At 47.7% G+C, this 24,285-nt stretch overlaps 2 protein-coding genes across 5 annotated transcripts in view; one reads left to right on the top strand and one right to left on the bottom strand.

Annotated features, from left to right (window-relative positions):
* Positions 1 to 2,428, bottom strand: part of LSR (lipolysis stimulated lipoprotein receptor) — a 30,140-nt gene extending 27,712 nt beyond the window's left edge. Inside the window, exon 1 of one of the 4 annotated variants that reach the window (XM_083455306.1) lies at positions 1,795 to 2,428. In XM_083455306.1, the coding sequence (XP_083311432.1) occupies positions 1,795 to 1,987 (193 nt within the window). In that variant the 5' untranslated portion in view covers positions 1,988 to 2,428. The remainder of the gene's footprint in view (positions 1 to 1,794) is intronic. The other 3 variants (XM_083455305.1, XM_083455308.1, XM_083455307.1) reach the window with 3 other exon arrangements.
* Positions 2,429 to 7,329: 4,901 nt separating this feature from the next.
* FAM187B (family with sequence similarity 187 member B) lies at positions 7,330 to 15,463 on the top strand. The gene is made up of 2 exons (XM_083455709.1): positions 7,330 to 8,215; positions 15,049 to 15,463. Exons 1-2 carry the CDS (start codon positions 7,377 to 7,379, stop codon positions 15,386 to 15,388), a joined length of 1,179 nt encoding a protein of 392 aa, XP_083311835.1. The 5' UTR covers positions 7,330 to 7,376; the 3' UTR covers positions 15,389 to 15,463.
* The last annotated feature ends 8,822 nt before the right edge of the window (positions 15,464 to 24,285 follow it).

The following is a 24,285-nucleotide window of genomic DNA, read 5'->3' as shown; positions in this document are numbered from 1 at the left end:
ACACAAAAAACCCTGACAGATCAAGGTGGTTTTTATTAGGTGCCTGAAGGATATTTACATTGTCCACTGCACTAGTATTTTCAATCCAAATTTCCTTTTCACCGAAAACAAACAAACCGCTGTCCACTGCTTGCACCAACTTTCTTCCTTTTATTTGCTCCCGTGGTTTCGCCTGAAGGGGGGTGGGTTGGTACAGAGATCAGTTTCGGCAGGCGTGTCATGGCTGCCACAGCAGCCAAGATGAGACATCACCCGAGAAAAAGAGAGGAACGGAGATGACCACATTTCCCACAAGCTGGTCCTGCATAGAGTCCAGACTTCTAAGCGAGACACCCACCACAAAAGTGACATCACCTGCTGCAGAAGAACCATCCCTCTCTCTAGGTCATGAAACTAGGATTACAGAAAAGGGTTAAGGTTTGAGCGAAAACAATTACCAGTCCTTTCCTGCGTGTTTACTTTGGAGGAAGGCCATTAAATGCAAAGCGCACACCCTGCCATGTGGTAGACCTAATCCCAGCCAATAGTGGGGGAAGGGGTATAAAAGCATGCCTAAATTTAAGCCACCAATGGGCTGATCCCAATCTTTTCCCCTGGAGCAAATGCTTTTATCTCCCATGGGGCTGGAAACTTGTTAAGGTACTTTTCTCAGCAAGGATTTCTTATGTTCCACCAACTATTCAACACTGTTGAAATTCCAATGAGGCTTTCATAAGATTCCCTGATGCTGGGCATTATTACCTTTCCTTCTGTCCTTGAAAACACAGGCACTTTCTACAACACGTAGATGGGGTTACTAGGTCCTATTTTGGCCCCTGTTCCTTTAAATCTCCCAATGAGCCTCCTCTCCCAACAAACTGAGGGAGTCAAAGTCAACAAGGCAGATCATTGGGCTGTAACCAGACAAACCTATATGCAAAGAAAGACACAGACAATCCCTCAAGTTGAGAAAGGTTGTTGTCTTGCGGGAAGAGGGCCAACAAGACAACTTTGTTTTTCAATCCAAGAAGGTTGGCCCAGAAACTGAAGACAAAAGGCATGTATTTTACATCCCAGAGGTAGGGGAAGGAGATTAGGGAAAACTGAAGCTGCTTGGCCTCCCTACAGGACCATGTTTCAAATCACTGGGAGACCCTGGGCTGGTCACCGCCCCTAAGCCTAACCTACCTCACAGGGTTGTTGTGGCAATTAAATGCGGGGAAGGGAGAGAAAGAGAGGAAACTCTGTACACCACCTGAAACCCTTTGGAGAAAAAGATTGGAGCCAAATACAGTAGATAAATCATCTCAGTTGCCAACTTCCTTATCCTTCGACAACTACGAAACAGCTAGAAACCTAACAGGTGCCGATTTCCCTCATCACTTCCATAATAAGAAAAAGGCTTCACTCTGTTAATTTCTGCCTGTCGGAAACCCTATTTTCTTTTTTCTGAAAGGGGGGGGGGTGGGCGCAGAGAAAATAGCAGTCATATACCCTTTCCTCACCAGGAAGCCCACACCTTGGAACAGGTGGGTTTCACAAGTTCTTATTGCAGGCGAAATATCCCCATAACCTTTGGAAGACAGAAACCCTCTTTGAGCTCTCCAAACAAACAAACAAAAGGTCACCGCGAAGGAGAAAGGAGCGCGAGCCTTTCGCCCAATCAGCTCTCGAGTTTTCTTCCCCCCCCCCCGCCGCCAAAAAAAACAGAAGACCCCGGACGAGTTTCCCCCAGAGGAGGGTGGAGGGGCAAGGTAGAAGGGGGTTTCGCCGCTCGCGCTGTTAAAAAAAAAAACTTTTAAAAGTTCTTTTTACCTAAGATCCAGGCGCTCCCCAAAAGCCACAGCAAGGGCAGCATGGCCGGCCGAGTCTCCATTTCCCACCCCGCTGGCTTGAGAGACGCGGGGAGGGGGGGTGGTCCGCAGGCAAAGGAAGGGGAAGAGAACTCCGTCGGATCCTTCACTACTTCAGCCCCTTCTTCCCTCCGCGGACTTTTCAGCCGAATCATTCAGGAACAGCCGCGCCCCGCGCAAAGCTCCCCGCGTTACGTCCGACTGCCAAGCCCCTCTCCGGGCTCTCGCTCTCTCCGCGCGCTTCAGGTGCAGCGCTCGCTGTGGGTGCCTCGCCCAAACGACGGAAACTACCAACTCCCATAAAGGAGGAGAAAGGGGGGTGGCGTGGAGGAGAGACGCGAACCTGCTGAGGCGCTTTCCGGCCACGGAAAGGCTTTCGGTGTGCCGTGGAAGCCCGTCCGTTTGCCGCCTTTGGGAGCCTCTTTTACTGCAAGGCAAAAAGTTAAGCTCACCTGTACCTTCACGACCCCCCCATCCCTTTTATGTAGGTGGTTCAGCCCCCCCGAGGCCGTATTGAGGACGGGCCGGCCAACTTAAAGGAAAAGGGGTGGAAGAGGAAGGGTCCAGCTATTAAACTTTGCTGCGTCCGCCTCCCCTCCACCTTTATATGGAAGTGAACTTGCCCAGGTGCTGCCTTGGCAGGCGGAGGGATACAAAGGGCAGATTTCAAAAGCGCAAAGAACCTGATTGGTGGAGGACGGGTTGGTCCAAGAGGGTAGGGAGCGGGTTTCAGCCACTTTACTGTACCTGTAATGCGCATTAGAAGCGCGTTATTCCCTCAAAGAATCCTAGGCGCTGTAGTTTCCCCATCGCAGAAGTACAGTTCCCAGCAACTCTTAACAAACTACAGTGCTCAGAGTTCTTTGAGGGAAAGAACATGCTTTACAGGTACAGATGAGACTCAACTTACACGGGCTTATATTGCAGGGATGAGTGCACAAAGCCAAAATTGTGTACAGTATAGTCAAAAGACATAGATTGCAATGGCCAAATAATCCCGCCCCCCTAGATTTCCACCCTCTTCTATTAATTAATTACTTAATTTTTGGTTAAGCATCTGAAGCTCAGCTGAATGCACACAAGTTAAATGTGCATACGTTGTGAGTGCCTTTTACTGAGCAAGAGCTGAAGGACTGCTTGATACAATCTCTGCGTGCTAGCTTTGTGAGAGATATTTCACCAGCCTGTTATGCCTACTATTATTGCCATTTTTAAATATTTATATCCCGCCTCTCCTCCAAGGAGAACTCAGGGCAGTCTATGTGCTTCTCCTCCCATACCGTTTTATCCTCATAATAAATAACCCTGTGAATTAAATTGAGAGATAATTTCCTTTTCCTGCGAGTGTGGTATAGTGGTTTCTGTCACGATGTCCCGTTGCGCCAGAAGCACCTTAGTCGTGCCACATGACCCAGAAAGCTGTCTGTGGACAAACGCCGGCTCCCTTGGCCTGAAAGCAAGATGAGCGCCACAACCCCATAGTCACCTTTGACTGGACTTAACTGTCCAGGGGTCCTTTACCTTTTGTATCTTTTACCTAGTGGTTAAATAGCTGGACCAGGACCTGGGAGAACAGAGTTCAGGTCAGTATTTTATGGATGCCTTTTGATGATTTTATTCTTATGTGCTGTATGCCACCTTGATGTATTTTTATTTACCTGTGGGCTGTAAATATGTAGATAAAGAAATAAAAATGCCCAGTTAGGCACAAAGCCCACTAGGTGCCTTTCAGCCATCCATTATCTCTCAGCCTATCCTGCTTTTAAAGCAGGAGTAGACTACCTTCTGGAAGGAACTTGCTAGAAGTGGGTGGGCCCAGTTGTAATAAGTGGTTAGAACAGCAAATGTGTTTGTTAGATTTGTGCAGTCAATTACAGTGGCTACCATATTCAGGTCTCCATGAAACCTTAAGCTGACCCTGAGTTCAGGAACTACGCTGGGGCTTTGAGGCAAGCCCCCCAGAGCTGGACTGGGTCTTTTACACCCCCAGTGAATTTTTAAAATATTAATGGTTTGGCATCTTACTGTCAACACCCTTTTCTTTCCAACATTCCCAGTTTTGAGCTGTTTAGAAAATAGCACTAGTGTATGTTCATGTGTGAGGTGTTGTGGCAGCATGGGGAAGTGGTTAGAGTATCAGACAAGGGCAGGGAAGACTAGGGTTTAAATCCCCACTCATCCATGAAGCTTACTTTGGTAAATTGCCATCTCTCAGCCTGGCCTACCTTGCAAGGTTTTTGTGAAGTTACAATGTGTAAGGGAAGAGCTCTTGGAGAAAGGGAAGGATAAAAATGTGGGGGTTTTGTTTTTTGCTTTTGCAAAGGTGAAAAAATGTTCAGAATCCTCCCTCTGGGTGCCACAATTTAAGAAAGATATTGACAAGCTGGAACATGTGCAGTGGAAGGCAACCAAGATGACCATGGGTCTGGAAAGCAAGCCTTATGAAGAGTACTTGAAGGAGATGGGTATGTTTAGCCTGGAAAAGAGGAGACTGAGAGGAGATATGATAGCCATCTTCAAATATATTGGGGGCTGTCACACGGAAGATGGAGCAAGTTTGTTTTCTCCGGCTCTGAAGGCTAGCACCCAAACCTACAGAGTCAAATTACAATAAAGGTGGTTCTGACTAAACATCAGGAATGATTTTCTGACAGTAAGAGCTATTCAACAGTGGAACAGACTCCCTTGGGAGGTTGTGGACTCCCCTGGAGGTATTTAAGCAGAGGCTGGATGACCACCTGTCAGGTGTGTGTTAGTTGAGATTCCTGCATTGCAGAGGGTTTTCCTAGATGAACCTTGTGGTCCCTTCTAACACAACAATTCTCTGATTCTGTTGAAGTTTTGATTGTAAATTCTTTGGGGCAGGAGACCTACGTATCTTTTCGCTTCGGTTGTTGTATGATGGCACAATCTTTTAACCACAATCTTCCTATATACTGAATTGTTTCCCCGCCAGGAACTAGCTGGTGCAACTTGTGATAAATGAGTTGTCTGAAAGTTGGGGGAGAAATGCTAAAAGCAAATAAACAAAAGGAGTATTTTGATTTATTTTTTTTACAGCACCATCAATATATGTGGCCCTTTCCAACATAAACAAGCAAAGATGAAGAAGAAAGGCTTTGCTTGCTACTTGCCAGAAATAACTTCTGTTCTTGTTGTTTTAAAATTCTGCCACTCGGGATAAAAGAAGAAAGGGAAGGGAAGGAAAACATAAGCCGAAAGATAAAAGATGTTTTCCCGTACATATAGCAAATGGCACAGGGGTCATTCCTACAATCTTGTGATTGCAGAGTTTCATGTTGGCACTGATCTGCAGTTTGGGAAACTGCTATAAGCAGAGTGGTTTAACCATCAATCCCTCTTCACAGGGAACTCTAGGTGCAAACACGACTGAATTCAATGCTACTTATGTCTGAATAAATATACATAGCCAGAATGAGGAACCTGTTGTTGAGCTCCAGCCCCCATCATCACAGATGAGCCAACCCCAACACAGACAGCCCATCCCTGGGTCGGAAACCTCAATTTGATTATTATTCCAGAAGATTAATAAGAGCTTAAAAAAAAAAGACTTTGAACTTACAGTTGCATTCCTGTTGTACCACATCATACTTTGTTTAAAACACTCTTTGTTTCCTTTAGTAAAAAGAAGAATTAGTCATTATTTTCTTTTTCATCACTGTTTGCTGAATGAGTGGTGTATGTTTTCTGTTCACAAGAGAGACCTTTTATGGTTAGAGAGATCTTTCGTGTCTACTGGTCTTTTGTGTGTCTGTGTGTGTGTGTGTGTGTGTGTATGTGTGTTTAAAAATACTGGTGAATAGAAACATGAGGCCGTACCTAGGAGGATCAGGGTACGTAGAGCCCCTGCCTAACACCCTGAGAGCTGCTGCCAGTCAGAGTGCAGGCCAGCCACCAACCTGAGCCCTGCCCTCATGTTTTGGACTACAACTTCCATCAGCCCCAGCCAGCTGATGGGAGTTGTAGTCCTGAACAATGCGAGTGAGAGAGCGCACCATGTTGGTGAAGGCTAGTGTAAACAAATACAACATCCTGTTATAAGGAAGTTCTCTACCATTTTATGGTGTGCATGTAGATCCCGCAGTTTTAAGCCCCACTTTTTTCCTGACCCTTTGGCTGCAGCCTCTCTCTCCCTCGACATTTCTTCCCCCTCCTTCCCCAATTTAAGTGGCAAACACATTGGCCCCTCCACTAAGGCCCAACTCCCTTAAATGGAATCAAAATCTCATAGCAGATTGTTGGTAATGTGAGTTCAAGATTAAAACAGCATCCTTTGCTTCCATGTCCCTTCTTGCTTCTCTCCCTCTTTTGTATACTTTCCCTTTATATTGTTATGAGTTGGGGGGGGGTGGAGTCAGTTTGAATGAAAACCCTTCCAAACTTTTGATCCCGTGCCTCTGAGAGCAGAATGTATAAAAGGAAGCTTGCCAAACCAGTTCCTTTGTTTACATGGCTAGTTAAGTACCACAATTTAGCATATCCAAAGAGGTTGCTCTGCATCTTAGAACATCAGGGTGGGCCTTTTCCCCCACCCCCTTCACCTGACTGGTATGTAGGAGAACAATAGCCACAGCTGGATTGTGAAGGAGCTGGAAGCTGGAGACAGAGAGACATCTCTTGCTCTCTGTGTTGCTTTGAGCTGAACTTGGGGGCTCCCTCAAAACTTAAAAGGGAAGCGAGTCCTGTCAGGATGTTAGTGCTGTGAGCCCCTCCATCCTATGCTCATATGTGTAGGTAAGTGTAAATATATCCCAAAGACACCACAGTCTCCTCTGACCTTCATTCCAAGAAAACCAAACCTAGTAAGCATGGGAACTCCCAGAATCTCTCAGCATTCGAAGATTGAGGTGGTGCATAACAATATTGTCTTTTTTCTAATGTTCTTCCCCCTTTCTTATTTCTATTTTTATTTTAGGTCTTTTCATTAAAATATTTGTAAAATAAGAAAATTTTAAAATATATTTATATACAGTAAGGGAAAGAAGTCTTAGCACCTTTATAAACCATAATTCTGCACTTATCTATACTGCCCTCATTACCATTTTCTGTTGTTACATACATTTATAAAGGCAATGGCTGCATCTTTCCCCCCTTTTAGTAGGTTGCTGTTAAGAATATTTATTATCTATAACAAAAAATAAAATGGGCCGTGGGAAGGGATGAACCATGTGTTGTATACTAAACTCCTTGGAGAAAGAAATGTCTAATAATTTTATTCGTGTAAAAAATAAAAATGCCCAGCTTTTCAGCTGATAAAGCCTCCCAGATCAGATCAGGAATAAAACAAAAATAAGAATGAGTAATGACTCGTCTCCCCCTGGCAGCAGTTGTGGAGAGAGGCATGTCTGGGTCTCCAGACAACCAAAGTCATGCTGAACATCAGCAGTTAGAATTACTCTGGCTAAGCCCCACACTCCATTATGACATCATCATCCTCCTGCCCACCTCAGTTACGATGTCACAGTGAGGTCAGCTAGAACGTTCCTTTCCAGTTGCCCTTAGTGCGACAGTGCCCAGCTGGTCATGTCCTCTTGGGCATCTACTGTGGCTCTGCTCCTGGGTTTGGCCTTGGCCTTCACTGATGGTAGCCTGTACGAGGGCCACTCCCTGGGGCCGCCATGTGTCCCAGGCCAGCCTTGCACAGTAGCCTTCATCTCTGACAACCCAGTGATCCTACGCTGCCCCCATGTCTACTTCAAGATTTTCGTCAGTTGGCAATACCTGGACCCAGCCTGGGCGAAGGAGCAGCCCGTCACCTTCCTGCGCTCAGGGGGCCCCATCTGGCCCTTGCTCAGCCATGCCAAGTTGAGGAGATTGCGCTTCAAATCCCAGCTAGTCGCTGGCAACCTGTATATCCCAAACCCCAGCGTGGAGGACTCTGGCGTGTACACCTGCCGGGCAGGCGATGCCACAATCGCCTACTACGACGTGGATTTCCAGGATGCCGGGAGCATCCACGTCTCGCACGCGGGCCTCGGGGAGACAACCCTGGGAAATTCCACCGCTGAGCTAGAAGACGGAGCATGGGCCAAGCTGTTCACCTCCTGGAGCCCTTGGCAGTCTTGCGACCGCTGCGGCAACCCCGGAGAAAGGAAGCGAGTGGGTTTCTGCTATGCCCAGGTGACCCGGGAGGACCGTCACGAAGAAGATCCGCTGCCCTGTGGGATGATCAGGAGGAAGCACCCGGCGTTGCCGCAAAGGGGCCCGGAGCTGCGAGTGGAAAGCTGCCAGGTGCCCTGCGATGCATCTTACCTGCTGTCCCAGGATCAGGCCAGCGCCGTTCCGCTCCTCGTCTTCACCACCTACCACCCCCAGCTCAAGACCGTCGCCCACCTGCGCTGCCCAACCTCTTCCATCTACAGGTACGGACCTCAAGCTCGCTCCGTGGTAAAGCCACGGGCCCTGGCTCAATCCCTGGCAACCCTAGTTAAAAGGAGCAGGTAGAAGGCAGCAGCTCTTTCTCTCTCTAAGACCTTGGAGAGAGAGCCACTGTTAGACACTAAGGCAGGGGTCGGCAAACTAAGGCCCGGGGGCTGGATGTGGCCCACCGGGCTCATTAATCTGGCCCATGAGCCTTGCAGACCCTGCTGCCTGCTCAGTCAGTCCCCACGCTAAACCAGTGTGGCGTGGAGGCCACGCTACGCCGGGTCTGACTTCCGCAACGCAGGCACAGCTTCGGATTGGATGCAAGAAGCTCCTGCAGCCAATCCGAAGCCATGGACGCCTCTGGGCGACGCCCCTTCCTTCCCGCTGAGGTGGCTGCGTATGGCCAAGAGCCAAGCGGGAGGAAGCGGCGGCGATGGGGAGGCTGCCTCTGCCACCCAGGCCAGCGGCATGGGCTCTGTGCCCCGAAGACCCCTGGCTAAGGCAGAGGACAATGACGACGCTGTCGAAGACGAGGCGGTGGCAGTGGCATGAGTGGCAGTGGTGGGGGGGTCTTTTTGGGATGGGGGTCCTTTGGGGGGTGCTTTCAGGAGAGGGTGGGTTCAGCTCCCCACAAAGTCTGAGGGACAGGGGACCGGCCCCCTCCTGAAAAAGTTTGCTGACCCCTGCACTAATACTATACCAAATGCAAATGGACCGATGGTCTGTAAGGCTGCTCGATGTGCTGTGTCTCCTTGATACGTCGTGTCTCTAGCCCCACACTTGCCTTGCAGGGTTTTTGTGACGATAAAATTGGGGAAAGCCCTTGGCATCCCACCACGAGCTTTTCAAAGGGAGGGTGGGATGGAAGTGTAGTGAACAGGTGGAGCTCGGTGCTCCAGGGAACAACTGCCTTCTGGCGCAGCACATCCCATTTTGCCGCCTGAGGCAAAACAGGAAGGTGCCGCTGCTGCAGCCGCACTTGCGAGATCTCGCTGGCAGCTGGAACCCCAGAAGCTGCCACTGAAGCCACTTCTCTTGTGGCAGTGGGTGGAGTGCCCGTGATGGCTGCGGAGGAGAAGCAGAAGTGGCTTTTGGCTAGACCTGGGAGAGCTCGCTGGAAGCCACAGCCGCTTCTCACTTCTCTGTTGGGGAAGGGCACCAATGGGAGCACAAACACACCCCCTTGGATTCCACCGCCTGAGGTGGTTGCTTCAGTTTGCCACACAGGCGGGTGGCTGCTGACCACAAGGAACCGAAAGCATCTTATAGTTGCCTTGGTGTTGTTGCCATCAACGGCTATTCAGAGGCATTCCTCCTCCAGCAATGCAGGTAATGCCCCATGCCAGATCTCTAGAAAAGCAGCCAGCGTCCCAAAATGTCTCCAGAGCTTAGAGCTGATCTCTCCCTCTCACTTAAACTGTTGTAAACAAAAATTGCCCTTTTCCCTTATGGGGTATCCAAGAGCCCATATAGAGTCCTTACATAGGTTCCCTATTGGTAGAAGAGAATAACAGAGGCCAACCAGAGAATATTGAGAAGGAAAGCAGCTAGTAAGTTTGATCTTTATTGAATTGTTGCAACAGGGTGCTCCCCTCACCCGCAGGAGTGGCGCGCAAGGCCTTATAAAGACTTTTGAAATTGCCACCCTGTAAATCAAGACCACCCTCAGATACATCATACCTACATCACAGAAAAGGCGGTCTTAAAACAAATTTGAATGTTGTTTTTCTCCTGTCGTTGTTTATCTCCTGTCTGGCAGGTTACTTGATTGGATTGCCTGGGTAGCCTGGCCAGTCTTTTGTAAAGATAAATACTTAGTTCCTGGGCCATGTCACAGGCTCACACCCTATTCATATCTTAAATGTGCTTAAGACAGGATTTGTGAGGAAAGAGACAATGGGAGGTTTCCCACTTTGACCTTGCAGAGAAAACATTTGCTCAGTTTAGGAATCAAAATGGTTCCAGGTCGGTCTTCCTGTGCTGATCTATATACATGCTTGGTTGGTACGCTTATGAACATTAGTAAAGGTAAAGGTACCCCTGCCCGTACGGGCCAGTCTTGCTAGACTCTAGGGTTGTGCACTCATCTCATTCTATAGGCCGGGAGCCAGCGCTGTCCGCAGACACTTCCGGGTCACGTGGCTAGCGTGACAAGCTGCATCTGGCGAGCCAGTGCAGCACACGGAAAGGCCGTTTACCTTCCCGCTGGTAAGCGGTCCCTATTTATCTACTTGCACCCGGGGGTGCTTTTGAACTGCTAGGTTGGCAGGTGCTGGGACCGAACGACGGGAGCGCACCCTGCCACGGGGATTCGAACCGCCGACCATGCGATCGGCAAGTCCTAGGCGCTGAGGTTTTACCCACAGCGCCACCCGCGTCCCACATTATGAACATTACCATATATCTAAGACCTCAAAATTCCTATCACAAAACACACACACACACACACACAGGCCCAGATTGCACCTTCCTTACATTGGAAAGGGAAAATCCACCCTCCTTTTTTCCTGGCTGAAATACTTGATTTGTCAGACTATTTTAGCATTCCACCTGACCTTTTTCTTGTCCACGCCATGAACCTAAGACGCCATCTATGCATGGCTTCGCTATCCACATCTTCCAGCAACCCATCCCACACGCTAGCCAGGAGGGCACAGAGGAACCTTTGCTCTTTTAATCTGCCCCCTTTTCATCCCAATAAAATAGTCAAATGGACACCGGGCCTCGTAGCACAGGCCCACATGTGTTTACTCAGAAGTAAGTTCCTCTGAATTAAATCCCATGTAGGCTGTGTAAACATTACGCGGCTAGGTCCATATTTCCCAGTCCAGATCAAAACTGGTTTGAGGGGTGGAGGACACGCCAAAATGCAGCCTTTCTTAAGAAACTACAGAGGAAATATGGATTGTGGCCAAGACTGTGCGCACAGTGCTCCCCCAGCAAGCAGGGGGAGCACCCTCGGTGCAGAGTAAATCATAGAGTTGGAAGGGGCCATGACACTCATCTTGCCCAACCCCCCCTCAATGCAAGGCTGAAACCCACAACCCTGAGATTAGGGGTCTCATGCTCTACCGACTCTGCTGTGTGTGTGTACACAGCTTTCCACCCCAAGTAAGTCTGCATAGAATTAAAGTCGGCTGCACACACATTGTACATTTAAAGCACGTTGTTTCTGCCGAAAAAATCCTGGGAACTGCAGTTCACGCTTGACACAGCTACAATTCCCAGCTTCCATAACAAACTACCATTCCCAGGATTCTTTGGAAGAAGCTATGCATGGTTTGTATGCAGCCATATATGGTTTGTTCCAATTCTTTCGCCATCCTAGCCATTAGCTGCTGACCCACCACAATCTTCAGCACAAGGAAATGTCTGTGTGAATGAAGGGGAGATGCTGTCCCATATAAGCGTTCTCACAGCACTTAAGTTTCGCCTCTGTATGTGCTCTCTCTCTCAAATAAAAGAAAAAAGCCAGTTAATGATTGACAGGTGACTCAACTTTCACCTCCGGATGCCAGGCCCCAAAATGCCGATTAATAGCTGGCGGGGGGGGGGGGCTAGAAAAGTATCAGAAGCAGCAAACTGAATCCTACTCTTTAGTGAAGCAGGAAACAGTTCACAGGAAAAGCAATAAGTTATGTAGGAATAAAGACATTTGAGACGAGGCTAAAGTGAAAGTTTACGGGACGCGGGTGGCGCTGTGGGTAAAAGCCTCAGCGCCTAGGGCTTGCCGATCGAAAGGTCGGCGGTTCGAATCCCTGCAGCGGGGTGCGCTCCCGTTGTTCGGTCCCAGCGCCTGCCAACCTAGCAGTTCGAAAGCACTCTCGGGTGCAAGTAGATAAATAGGGACCGCTTACTAGCGGGAAGGTAAACGGCGTTCTGTGTGTGGCTCTGCCTCGCCAGAGCAGCGATGTCACGCTGGCCACGTGACCCGGAAGTGTCTCCGGACAGCGCTGGCCCCCAGCCTCTTGAGTGAGATGGGCGCACAACCCTAGAGTCTGTCAAGACTGGCCCGTACGGGCAGGGGTACCTTTACCTTTAAAGCGAAAGTTTAACATCAGTCTGCTAGGTTTGGCAGGATGGGAATCCAATGATCTCTGGATCTGGCCCTGATAACAATCTGACTGCTGTTTATATTGCATCCTGACAAATATTTGAAAAAAGCCGGTCCTGCCCTGCCATTCTTGTTGTGTAGGACATTGGTAGCACAACGTCTTTTCTCAACCTGAAATTGTATGTGCTCATCCTCAAGAAGATGATGCTTTTGATCTAGATAGATTTTAGCTCCTGTTGTATGCAATAGGGAATGTGGTTACATGATGGGCTCTTCTTGATGAGGTAATCCACACCTTTTCCTACCTGCACGTTCTCCCAGGTGAAGGAAGAAGGAAGTGGTGGTTGTAGTCTTTGCATATGTATCCACCCACAGTGTTATTGGAAAGGTGTGGTGGATACACACACAAGCACATTTGTTTTTACCTGTTTTCAAACAGACACACACTGGGGCAATGCAGAATCAGTCTGCAATGAGCGTCTATTTGATGCATGAAACCAGTTTCTCAAGAAGTGCTTTTACAGGGGCAAAAAATAAAAAATGCAGTTTATTTAGATAGCATGTGGACAATTTAGCAAGTCTCCATTGCTTCTAGAACAAAAGGTCATGTGTCAAAAGTACAAAGTTTTCAGCACTTGCTTAAACTTCTTGTTTTGTTTATTCAGGCATTCCCTGAAATGCAGCCCAACCACATAACTACTGGGTAGATAATCTGAATTAACTTATTCTGATTTGCATGTTATGGCATTTTGTGATATTATGCTGCATACCGCTTTGGCATTCTTTATGATGGGCGGTACAGACATTTGTAATAATTATAAGTAAGTAAGTGACCTGTCAGCCAATGCAAAGCAAGACAATGAAACAAGGGTTGAATCTAGACACACACACACACATATAGTCACTGTGAAAGTGCTTTTAAAAAAGTGTTAAAATGTTTATTGAATTTGCCATTAGCCCACCATCGACATCTAGTGTCATGTTTGTATGATGCACTTAGAACACACTTAAAACGTTATATTTGCAGCTGTATAGCTGAGTCCAAACTGTTACTGCTACCTTTGTCTGCCAATCATTTCTGTGCCTTGACGCAAGACCAGAAACTTGGGAGGCAGCGCCTGTCTCGAGTCTTGCTGAGCATTTGGGTAGAATATGGTCTGCGTGGTTTTTCTTAATATCTGTAAGGTAGAGCTGGGGACACCAGTTCCCATCAACCCTAGCGAGCATGGGGACGGGGAATTATAAGCCACAAAATCTTGAAGGCCAAAGGTTCATACCTGTGTCAACTGCCCCGGAAAAACCAAACACCTTGTTTTTCCCTGATTCAGGTAGGTAGCCGTGTTGGTCTGTTGTAGTCATAATAAATAACAAGATGAAAGATATTATATATAGGATCCAAAAAGAACTCCCTTAAGAGAATCTAGTCTTTTTGTCTTATGACAGTCTTTAAAAGAATCTTTCAAAAAAAGTTTTTTAAAATAATTCCAGTAGCACCTTAAAGACCAACTAAGTATAAGCTTTCTAGGTATGAGCTTTCATGTGTATACACGCTTCTGCAGATACTAGTTTTTTCCTGGAAGTGTATGATGGCCATGTTGAGTGTCATGCTCTTGTGCAATTTCGGGCCAAGACCTTGCCCCCCCCCCAAGCATTTTTTCGGGTCTGTGATCTCACATGGTGCCCCGGAACATGTGTTTTTGGACACTTTGCCCCCCAAAGTACTTTTTCCGGGTTTACGATCTCACACGGGATTGCAGACCTCGAATAGGGTTTCCCAGTTTGGGGTCATGTTGTGTTGGGGTGTGTGTGAAGTTTCCCTATCTCTGTCAGAAACAAAGTAAGTTATGCTTGGAATTACTGGATTGTATTTAATGTTGGTCCTACTCAGGGTAGACCCACTGAAAATAAAGGAGATGACTAAAGGAGGTTCACCAATTCATTTAAAAGCACTCTTTTACCACTTTAAAGGCTGTGGCTTCCCTCTGGGAAGAATTCTGGGAACAGTAGTTTGTTAAAGCTGTTGAACGTTGTTAGGAAATTCCCTCTCAGAAATGCCCAAACTATAGTTCCCAGGATCCTTTCTTCCCATGACTGTTAAAGTGTTAGAAGAGTGCTTTATAGTGGTACCTTGGGTTAAGAACTTAATTTGTTCTGGAGGTCCTGAAACTGTTCTTAACCTGAGGTACCACTTTAGCTAACGGGGCCTTCCGCTGCTGCCACCGCACAATTTCTGTTCTCATCCTGAAGCAAAGTTCTTAACCCAAGGTACTATTTCTGGGTTAGCTGTCTCTAACCTGAAGCATCTGCAACCTGAAGCGTCTGTAACCTGAGGTACCACTGTATATGTATATCATGAATGAGAGCTGTAGTTTAGTTCAATACAGCCTAATTTTTTAAAAAAGCATCCTTGACTGAGGCAATGAATTACCGTATTTTTCGCTCTATAAGACGCACCAAACCACAAGTCGCACCCAGTTTTTGGAGGAGGAAAACAAGAAAAAAAATATTCTGAATCCCAGAAGCCAGAACAGCAAGAGAGATCGCTGTGCAGCGAAAGCACACACATTTCCCCTTACTTTTTAGGAGGGGAAAAGTGAATCTTATAGAGCAAAAAATACAGTAATCACCTCAGGCACCTGTAGTTAATTGGCTAGGATGCTAACTGGACAGTAACAGCCTGCATTTCTGTCTGCAAAATGTTGGGACAGGCTGCCTGCCTGCACCCCCCCATCCAGTGCCAACCCAATTTCTCCCCCCCCCCCTTCTTTTCTTCAGTCCTGTGTACTGGCAAGCGGGCCCCACCATGCTGACCCGCCTTGAACTTCTCCAGAAGAATAGCTCCCAGAGCCTGGACAAGGCCACCGGCGGCGGGATCCTACGCCTCTCCTTCCAGAACGAATCGCATGGGGCTTATTACCAGTGTTATGTCAACGGGCACCTGGTGGGCAAGTTCATTGTGGCCTCTTCCGGGGTCGTGCCAGTCTCTGGGGAGCACGGCCACACCTACTCCATCATTGAGGCGCTGATTGTTGGGCTCTCCATGTTCCTTGTTTTCCTGATGTTCCTCAGCATCATCCAGTCCTGCCGGAGAAAACCCGGAACCACCATGGTCTAACTGGGATGCAGACAACCACTTAGACATCCCAGAAAAGCAGGGCATGGATCGCTAATAAAAAATATTGACTAGCAATACATTCGGAGTCAGTCTTGAGCCCTGGAGCTGTGTGTAGGGAGGGGAGGGCTTGAAATCTGTGTTGGCTGGAGTGATGCTGTACAGTAAAAAAGGTAAAGGACCCCTGTACGGTTAAGTCCAGTCAAAGGCAACTATGGGGTTGCAGCGCTCATCTCGCTTTCAGGTCAAGGGAGCCAGTGTTTGTCAAAAGACAGCTTTCCGGGTCATGTAGCCAGCATGACTAAACCGCTTCTGGTGTAACGGAACACCATGACAGAAGCCAGAGCACAAGGAAAGGCCATTTACCTTCCCGCCGCAGTGGTACCTATTTATCTACTTGCACTGGCTTACTTTCAAACTGCTAGGTTGGCAGGAGCTGGGACAGTACCAGGCAGTAATGCAGAGGCAATTTCAGCTGTTCACAGCCATGACCCCTCACAGCCACACACCTCTTCTAAGATTATACAACCTTCTTAAGATTATGCAATAATAATAACTATTAGGGACGCATTGCAACAATCTATGCAAATCGCCACATGTTGTCTTTCAGAGATCAGCTATTTTCTGTGTACATACATGGGCAAATGGTTTGGAAAGCTCCAGTATCGTCTTTCGGAGCTGGGTTTTCCATTGCATGTAACAAAACTTGCACGTCCATCTTTTGAAGCACCTTGCGTTTTCAGTGTCCCTAAGCTTTGGAGTCTTTCGGTCCCAGCTCCTGCCCACCTAGCAGTTCGAAAGCACCCCCAAGTGCAAGTAGATAAATAGGTACCGCTTTATAGCGGGAAGGTATACGGCATTTCTGTGTGCTGCATTGGTGCTGGCTCGCCAGAGCAGCTTCGTCACGCTGGCCACGTGACCCGGAAGTGTCTCCGGACAGCGCTGGCCCCCGGCTTCTTAAGTGAGATGGGCGCACAACCCTAGAGTCGGACACGACTGGCCCGTATGGGCAGGGGTACCTTTACCTTTACCTTTACCTTAAGCTTTGGAGTACATAGAAGAACTCCTCTTCCATGTTCTTCCTGTGCGCCTTATCCTGAGTGACCTTAGGAGCCAGTCTTCAGCGGCTGACTCATGTCCTTTCACATTGATTGTCTCCAATCAGAGCAGAGGGCCAGAAGAGTTCTCTAAGTTGCCCAAGGGTTCCCTTGTCATGTTGATTGGGAGGGTCTAGGCCAGGCATAGGCAAGCTCAGCCCTCTAGATGTTCTGGGACTACAACTCCCATGATCCTTAGCTAACAGGACCAGTGGTCAGGGATAATGGGAACTGTAGTCCCAAAACATCTGGAGGGCCGAGTTTGCCTATGTCTGGTTTAGGATGCTGGAGACAGGGGCCCTCTGCAGAAATAGTAACAGGTCCTTGACCACCCACAACCAAGGACCGCTACTCCTCTGGTAACAGGAGAAGCTGTGCTGTATCAAGTATATGAGCCAAACAACACATTGCATTAATCACCTTTTTTAAAAAAGGTGCACTTAACACTGCCAATTTTGAAAGAAAAGAAACCGCACACGATTCACATTCCAGATCAAGGCCCTGCACCACTTTCCTGCTTACCCACTGTTACTATTCCCCAAAGATGCTATTTACCGCTTATAATGATAAGGTAAAGGGACCCCTGACCATTAGGTCCAGTCGTGACTGACTCTGGGGTTGCGGCGCTCATCTCGCTTTATTGGCCGAGGGAGCCGGCGTACAGCTTCCGGGTCATGTGGCCACCATGACTAAGCTGCTTCTGGCGAACCAGAGCAGTGCACGGAAACGCCATTTACCTTCCCGCCGGAGCGGTACCTATTTATCTACTTGCACTTTGACGTGCTTTCGAACTGCTAGGTTGGCAGGAGCAGGGACCGAGCAAAGGGAGCTCACCCCATCGCAGGGATTCGAACCGCCGACCTTCTGATCAGCATGTCCTAGGCTCTGTAGCTTAACCCACAGCGCCACCCCGTCCCGTGGCTTATAATGATATTTAAGGGCAAATAGCCGCAGGGCAGATTCCAGCAGAATCAGGATCAGGCTGCTTTCCTTTCAAAATAGGAGATTTTAAGTATGTTTCGTAGCAGTGTGATTAACGTGGGAATCTGTGGCCTTCAAGATGATGTTGGACCTCAGCTCTCATTGTCTCTGCTGGCTGGAACTGAGGGGAGTTGGAGTCCCACAAGATGTGGAGAGCCACAGGTCCCCGCACTGATGGAATAAGTACAGTAGTTTGGTCCACAATGGAGGCTGTGATGAGGAGCTTCATGCTCATGTTAGCACACCAACACAACACAAGAGGGCACTGTGGTATAAGGCACTCATCCACTGATTTTGATTGGTGTGCAGGTGCAGGTACAATCACCCAGTGAGTTCAGTGGCAACCAACACTCCCTCTCCAAGCAACCCCCTGGGACCCTCCCCAGGGTGGTCAGGCATCAACTCCCCAAGCTCCTCCCATTCTTCCCCAGGATTGGACCATTCCGCCCATGACATCTCCAAGGGACTCGTGATGACAATAGATCCAGCTAATCAGCTGCGCTGGCTGAACCCTGAGCTAGGTCTTCCACAAATGCGACCTGGGCTTTCCTATCTGCTTTTTAACTGGTTGCACTTCCAGGTAGAAATTGAGGGGCGGGGGAAAGAGAGAACGAATTTAATTCAGTTCACGTTTCAAGGCAGATCTATAAAATCCACCCGTAGGAAAACAATGAGTCACAGCCATCCTTTGAAATCTGCACTGACCCAAATCGTGCAATGCAGTTCTCCCAACCAAACAATGTTTACAAAAAAAATGCACGCATTAAGTGAATTACATAAGATGTGTACAGAAGAACAAACATTTAAGCGAAAATAGTATTTTAAAAGGCATGTTAGGGAAATTGCTTGCAAAAAAAAGTGCACACCAGTCAAAACTGCATACAAAATGTGCTTTGTTAGGAGAAATTTGCAAAAAAAAATTAAAAATGCTAAAGAATTTTCATGAGGGTTTTTAAAAAAATTGCTGCAAAATGTAGAGAATTTTAACTCAAGATGGGGGGAAAGAGAGAACTGAAACTGATAGCTCCTTCCATCCCTGCTTTCAGGTTAAGGGGCAGAACTAGGGTGACCAGATTCAGTCAGTGGCGTAGCGTGGGGGGTGCAGGGGGGGCTGGCCGCACCGGGCGCAACATCTGGGGGTTAGGGTTAGGGGGCGCAAATTACTTGCCTTGCCCCGGGTGCTGACAACCCACGCTACGCCACTGGATTCAGTTCATTGGAAGCTGCCTTATATCATGTTAGACTATTTGTCCATCTAGCCTGGTACCATTTACAGCCTTCTACCATTTACTCTGACTGGCATCAGCCAGTCTGTGGGGTGGCATTTTTCACCTCCAGAGTTCCAGTTAAGCACATCAATTTAAGAATGAAGCAGAGAGAGAGAAAAAAAATGGGAGACTGCATTTCAAAAGAAAACAGAAAGAAGAAGAGGAGTCTGGATTTGATATCCCACTTGATCACTACCCTAGGGAGTCTCAAAGCAGCTAACATTTTCCTTTCCCTTCCTCCCCCACAACAAACACTCTGTGAGGTGAGTGAGGCTGAGAGACTTCAGAGAAGTGTGACTAGCCCAAGGTCACCCAGCAGCTGCGTGTGGAGGAGCAAGGAAGCGAACCTGGTTCACCAGATTACGAGTCCACTGCTCTTAACCACTACACCACACGGGAAACACAGAATTAACTAGCTATCAGGAAAACTAACACGTTTCCAAGCAGCCGACAAGGCAGGGTGAATGGAGATTCATGGACAATAAGAAGTAGGTCAGATTTGTACCATACATTGAAAGCACACAGCTGCCCCCAACACATCTTGGGAGCTGTAGACTCAAGACTCCCATTATGGCCAAGGTTGATAGGAGCTGTAGTCCAACAACACCTGGAGGGCCACAGGTTCCCCAGCTCCCCGCTATATGTCTGTGCTTATTTACAAATAATGTGGCAGGGGGTGGACGCAGGAGCGATCCAGGCAGCTGGTTCAAACCAGAATGCCTTTGGGGTCAATTAAACTATCAGGCCCCTCCAGCGCGCAGAAAACATCCACGCTCTTCTCTTGGAGACAATAGGTCAATTCTCTGCTGCCAACTGCTATGACTTAGTAGCCAGGGCAAACAGTCCCTGCAGCCTTTGTCTTCACAATGAATCACCCTGGTGCGCACGGTAGCCGTTGCTTGACTCATGCCTGCTCACAACCACAGCCTTTGTCTCCAGCTCTCGGGATGGCACGGTGGGTGACTGACACAGCCCTCTCTCGCCCTGTGCCAGGGACAGCAAAGAAGGGCACTTCCATCTTCGCACTGCCCAGGGCACAGAACTCCTAGCCTTTGGCTCCTGGGAGAGAAAGCAGGCACATCCCTCAGGTGTCTGTTTCATTTTTAATATTTCTCTTTGCTAACAGGCAGCGGCTGAGTTGAGAGATCCGGCACGAGGCCTTGAAATAGATATATTTGCTATGGTGGTATCCAATTTTATTATTTTTTTAAAAATTATTTATTTGGTTTTTCAGATTAAAACTTTACAGTCACATATTCAACATACAACATAAAAACAAGATCCCAAGAAATCTCTTGGACTTCCCTCCTCCCCTTTGTGGATCCTATTGATAATCATTTCCTCCTGCATCTTTTATAATAATCCATATCTTTTATCTCTCCATTGTATCCAAAATTCACCATTAAACTACAAGTGATACTCCGAACCTACTACAGTGGTACCTCGGGTTAAGTACTTAATTCGTTCCGGAGGTCCGTTCTTAACCTGAAACTGTTCTTAACCTGAAGCACCACTTTAGCTAATGGGGCCTCCTGCTGCCGCCGTGCTGCTGCACGGTTTCTGTTCTCATCCTGAAGCAAAGTTCTTAACCCGAGGTAATATTTCTGGGTTAGCGGAGTCTGTAACCTGAAGCGTATGTAACCAGAAGCATATGTAACCCGAGGTACCACTGTAATGGTTTTAACTGTTTACAATGGTGTTTAAGATAAGTTATAAATTTCCCCCATTCCTTATTAAAATTTTGATCTTCCTGATTTCTGATTCTTCCAGTCATTTTAGCATAATCCATCAACTTGATCTGCCATTCTTCTCTGGTAAGGACTTTATCTTCTTTCCATCTCTGGGTGGTATCCAATGCTACTCACAGCAGACCCATTGAGCTTAATGCACATGAGTAGTTTATGTCCACCACTTCCAATGGGTCTACATTTGAGTAGAACTTAGTTCGATACAATCCTATGGAATTGTCTCTGGGGCGAATGACTACATCCAGACTTAGGTGGTGTTCGCACCATCTATTTAAAGCACATGTCTCCCCCCCCCAAAGAATCCTGGGAACTGTAGTTTATCCCCTCAAAGGGCTTCAGTTCCCAGGTTTCTTTGGGGGAAGACATGTGCTTTAAAAGTGTTTTAATTACTGTATTTTTCACTCTATAACACACACCTATATGGGGTGCGCACAGCTTAACTAGTGTGTGTATTTATTATTATACATATTTTAATGCCACCTTTCCTTCAATGACCTTGAGGCAGCATACTTTGATCTCCCCCATATTATCCTCATCACAACCCTGTGAAGAAGGTTAGGCACAGAGAGAGGGAGTGACTGGTCTGAGGCCACCCAGTCAGCTTGGTGGCAGTTTGGGGATTTGAACCCAGGCCTCCCCAGTCCTTGTAGTCCAAAACTGAGTCCAACCAAGGTGTCCCCAACATTTCGGAGCCTGGGGACACGTCTAGAAATCGAAGGAGTTGTGTTTGGCGCACCACAGGATAACCATTTCACAGAAGAAAAACTGGCAATGCTCAGAATCCTCCCAAAAAACACTCAAGGCAGAACATCTACGCACACATAAAAAGCAACACAGACCAAAAAAAAATGCAGACCACCCAACCAAAAAGCCCACCAAACCTCAAACCCAAACAACTCAAAACATAAAAAAAGGAGGGGCAAGTTGACTGGACAGGCACCATGGGGCATTTGTTGCGTTCCTGCCTGGCCTCTGTGCTCCCTGGCAGAGGACCTTCTTCTAGTGGTACTGAGAATTCCTATTATTCTAGGGTTGCCGTATTTCAAAAAGTGGAAATACGGACACAAAAGAGCTGGGGGGGGGGCAAAGTTGTTATTGCTTCCATTGCTAGTTTCCGAAGCTGCGCACACGTTTGCTACCAATCCTGCAGTTTCTTGAGGCACAGTGGCGTAGCGTGGGTTGTCAGCACCCGGGGCAAGTAATTTGCGCCCCTAACCCGTGGATTTGCGCCCCCTAACCCTAACCCCCAGATGTTGCCCCCCTGCACCCCCCACGCTACGCCACTGTTGAGGCATAATGCTGTTTGAGGCACTATCCCTCAAATTAGCTTCCGTTTTGTAGTTCAATAACACCTGGTGGGCCACATGTATTTTTTCCACTTTGTCCAACACCACTTGTAGTCTCTCCCCCCCCCTTCTTTTTTCTTCCATTGTATTCATACTGATGCAAGTTCTGATTCTGAACTTGCTTGCTTCCATTACTTTTTAGATAGACCAAGTACATTGTATTGGTTGTTTGAAACCAACTCAAGTAATGCCAGTGAAGTGCTGTTAATGGTTAGAGTGCCGGACTAGGACCGGGGAGACCAGGGTTCGAATCCCCAGCTCGCCATGTAGCTGACTGGGTGAACTTGGGCCAGTCATAATCTCTTAGCCCAAGCCTACCTCACAGGGTTGTTGTGAGGATGAAATGGGGAGGAAGAGAACCATGCACGCCTCCTGGAGCTCCTTGTAAGAAAGGTAAAGGTAAAGGGACCCCTGACCAATAGGTCCAGTCGTGGCCAACTCTGGGGTTGCGGCGCTCATCTCGCTTTATTGGCCAAGGGAGTCTGGCGAACCAGAGAAGCGCACGGAAACGCCGTTTACCTTCCCGCTGGAGCGGTACCTATTTATCTACTTGCACTTTGATGTGCTTTCAAACTGCTAGGTTGGCAGGAGCAGGGACCGAGCAATGGGAGCTCACCCCGTCACGGGGATTCGAACCGCCGACCTTCTGATCGGCAAGTCCTAGGCTCTGCGGTTTAACCCACAGCACCACCCGCGTCCCTTTGTAAGAAAAAGGTGGCATATAAATGGACTAAATGAATAATGCCCTCCTGGGGGATACGGAGGTTGGTTGGCAATCTGTCATGCATGATCTAGTTGAGATTCCTGCATTGCAGGGGGTTGGACTAGATAACCCTAAGGTCCCCTTCCTCTACAATTCTAAGATGGGGGGGGGGGCATTACTATGCAGCAACTTGGGCAACTCCCCTCCCACCTCCCTTTCTCCCATTGGATCCCGCCCATTAAGACACGGTGAGGCGCGCGATTTGCTATACATTCTCCACATACAAGCCTCTCGTCCAATGAGCGGGATCCAAAGACTGACAAGGCGAAGGGAGGGGTTTCCTCACATTTTTTCCCCAATCAGAATGGCCAAGGGGTGGATGCGTCATGGGGAATTGCCTGACGGGAGTTGAAGTTCTCTCTCCCTCTCATTTGCTCGTCAAGCAGACCGTGGATCGAGCGGACTACAGTTCCCAAGTGCCTGTTCGGCAGCTGAGTTCAGCCTTATGAAAAGGGAGCGCAGGAAGCTTAGAAAAATGTCGGTTCAAAGAATGCGCTGGGTGGAATCGTAGAATTGCAGAGTTGGAAGGGAACCCGAGGGCCATCTAGCCCAACCCCTTGCAATGCAGGAATCTCCCCTTTCCCTAATACAGTTTGGGGTCCTGTTCAGGACTATTCTACTCCCCATCCCGTTCAGTAGCAATGGCCAGGTGTGTCCTAGTTTATAAGAGTACAGTCCTCTGTCTAGTCCAAGTCTGGTTTAATGATCAAAAACATTATTATTATTATTATTATTATTATTATTATTATTACTTATACCCCATCCATTTGGCTGGGCCTCCCCAGCCACTCTAGGCAGCTTCCAACAGAATATTAAAAACATAATACAGTGGATGCTGGGGTTGAGAATGTGATCCGTGCGGGTTGCACGTTCACAACCCGCAGCGGCGCGTCTGTGCACGCGCAGGTTGTGATTCGGCACTTCTGCACATGTGCAAAGCGCAATTTAACGCTTCTGCGCATGCGTGACCACCGAAACCCGGAAGTAACTCATTCCGGTACTTCCAGGTTTCGGCGGGTGTGTAACCCGAAAAAAACGCAACCTGAAGCGGCTGTAACCCGAGGTATGACTGTAAAACATCAAACTTTAAAAACTTCCCTGAAAGCCTTGAAGCTGCTCAGACACAGCACAGTAGGCCCCCTTCCCCCACTATGGTGAGAAGTCTTTCTGTGTAAATTGCAGAAATCCGTTCCAAATTTACATATGCATAAATAAATTAGGGGCATACAATTTTTACGTAGCTCTGTTTTCCTCTGCAGCCATTTCAGAGCTACAGTTTTCAGAGTTCCTCATGAGGAGGGATTGGTTTAACAACCAAACCCTCTTCACAGGGAGCTGCGGTTTTGTCAGGGCAGCAGCTTTCAAAGGTTTCTGGCAGGGGTTGCCAGTCCAGGACCTGAGACCCTTCTGCACTCATCGGGAGAGTGTGTGCACGAATTCCATCGTGCTAAGGGGTTTTTTTTGCTGCTATTCTGTTAATGTTGTTAATATTGTTTTATGGATCATGAATGCTGTAGTACGTTTTGAATCCTGTATATGACTTTTGTTGTAATGGTGCTGTTTAGCTTATTTCCCCCCATCGTTTTGTTAATAGTGTTTTATAGACTGCAATTGTTTTACTGAAGATTTACTGTATAATTGTTTTATTGAGGAATTGTTACAATTTATGTTGTATATGTGAAGTTCTATTATGCTGT

Source organism: Podarcis tiliguerta (assembly GCF_965153285.1).
Source record: "Podarcis tiliguerta genome assembly, chromosome: 8".
Taxonomy (NCBI): domain Eukaryota; kingdom Metazoa; phylum Chordata; class Lepidosauria; order Squamata; family Lacertidae; genus Podarcis; species Podarcis tiliguerta.
This window is presented reverse-complemented; position numbering and strand designations above follow the sequence as displayed.

Bases quoted from the DNA above. Each gene is read 5' to 3' on its own strand.
- FAM187B (XM_083455709.1), top strand. From the start codon at position 7,377: ATGTCCTCTTGGGCATCTACTGTGGCTCTGCTCCTGGGTTTGGCCTTG. The intron at 8,216-15,048 runs GTACGGACCTCA...TCTTTTCTTCAG, and splicing joins CCAACCTCTTCCATCTACAG to TCCTGTGTACTGGCAAGCGG.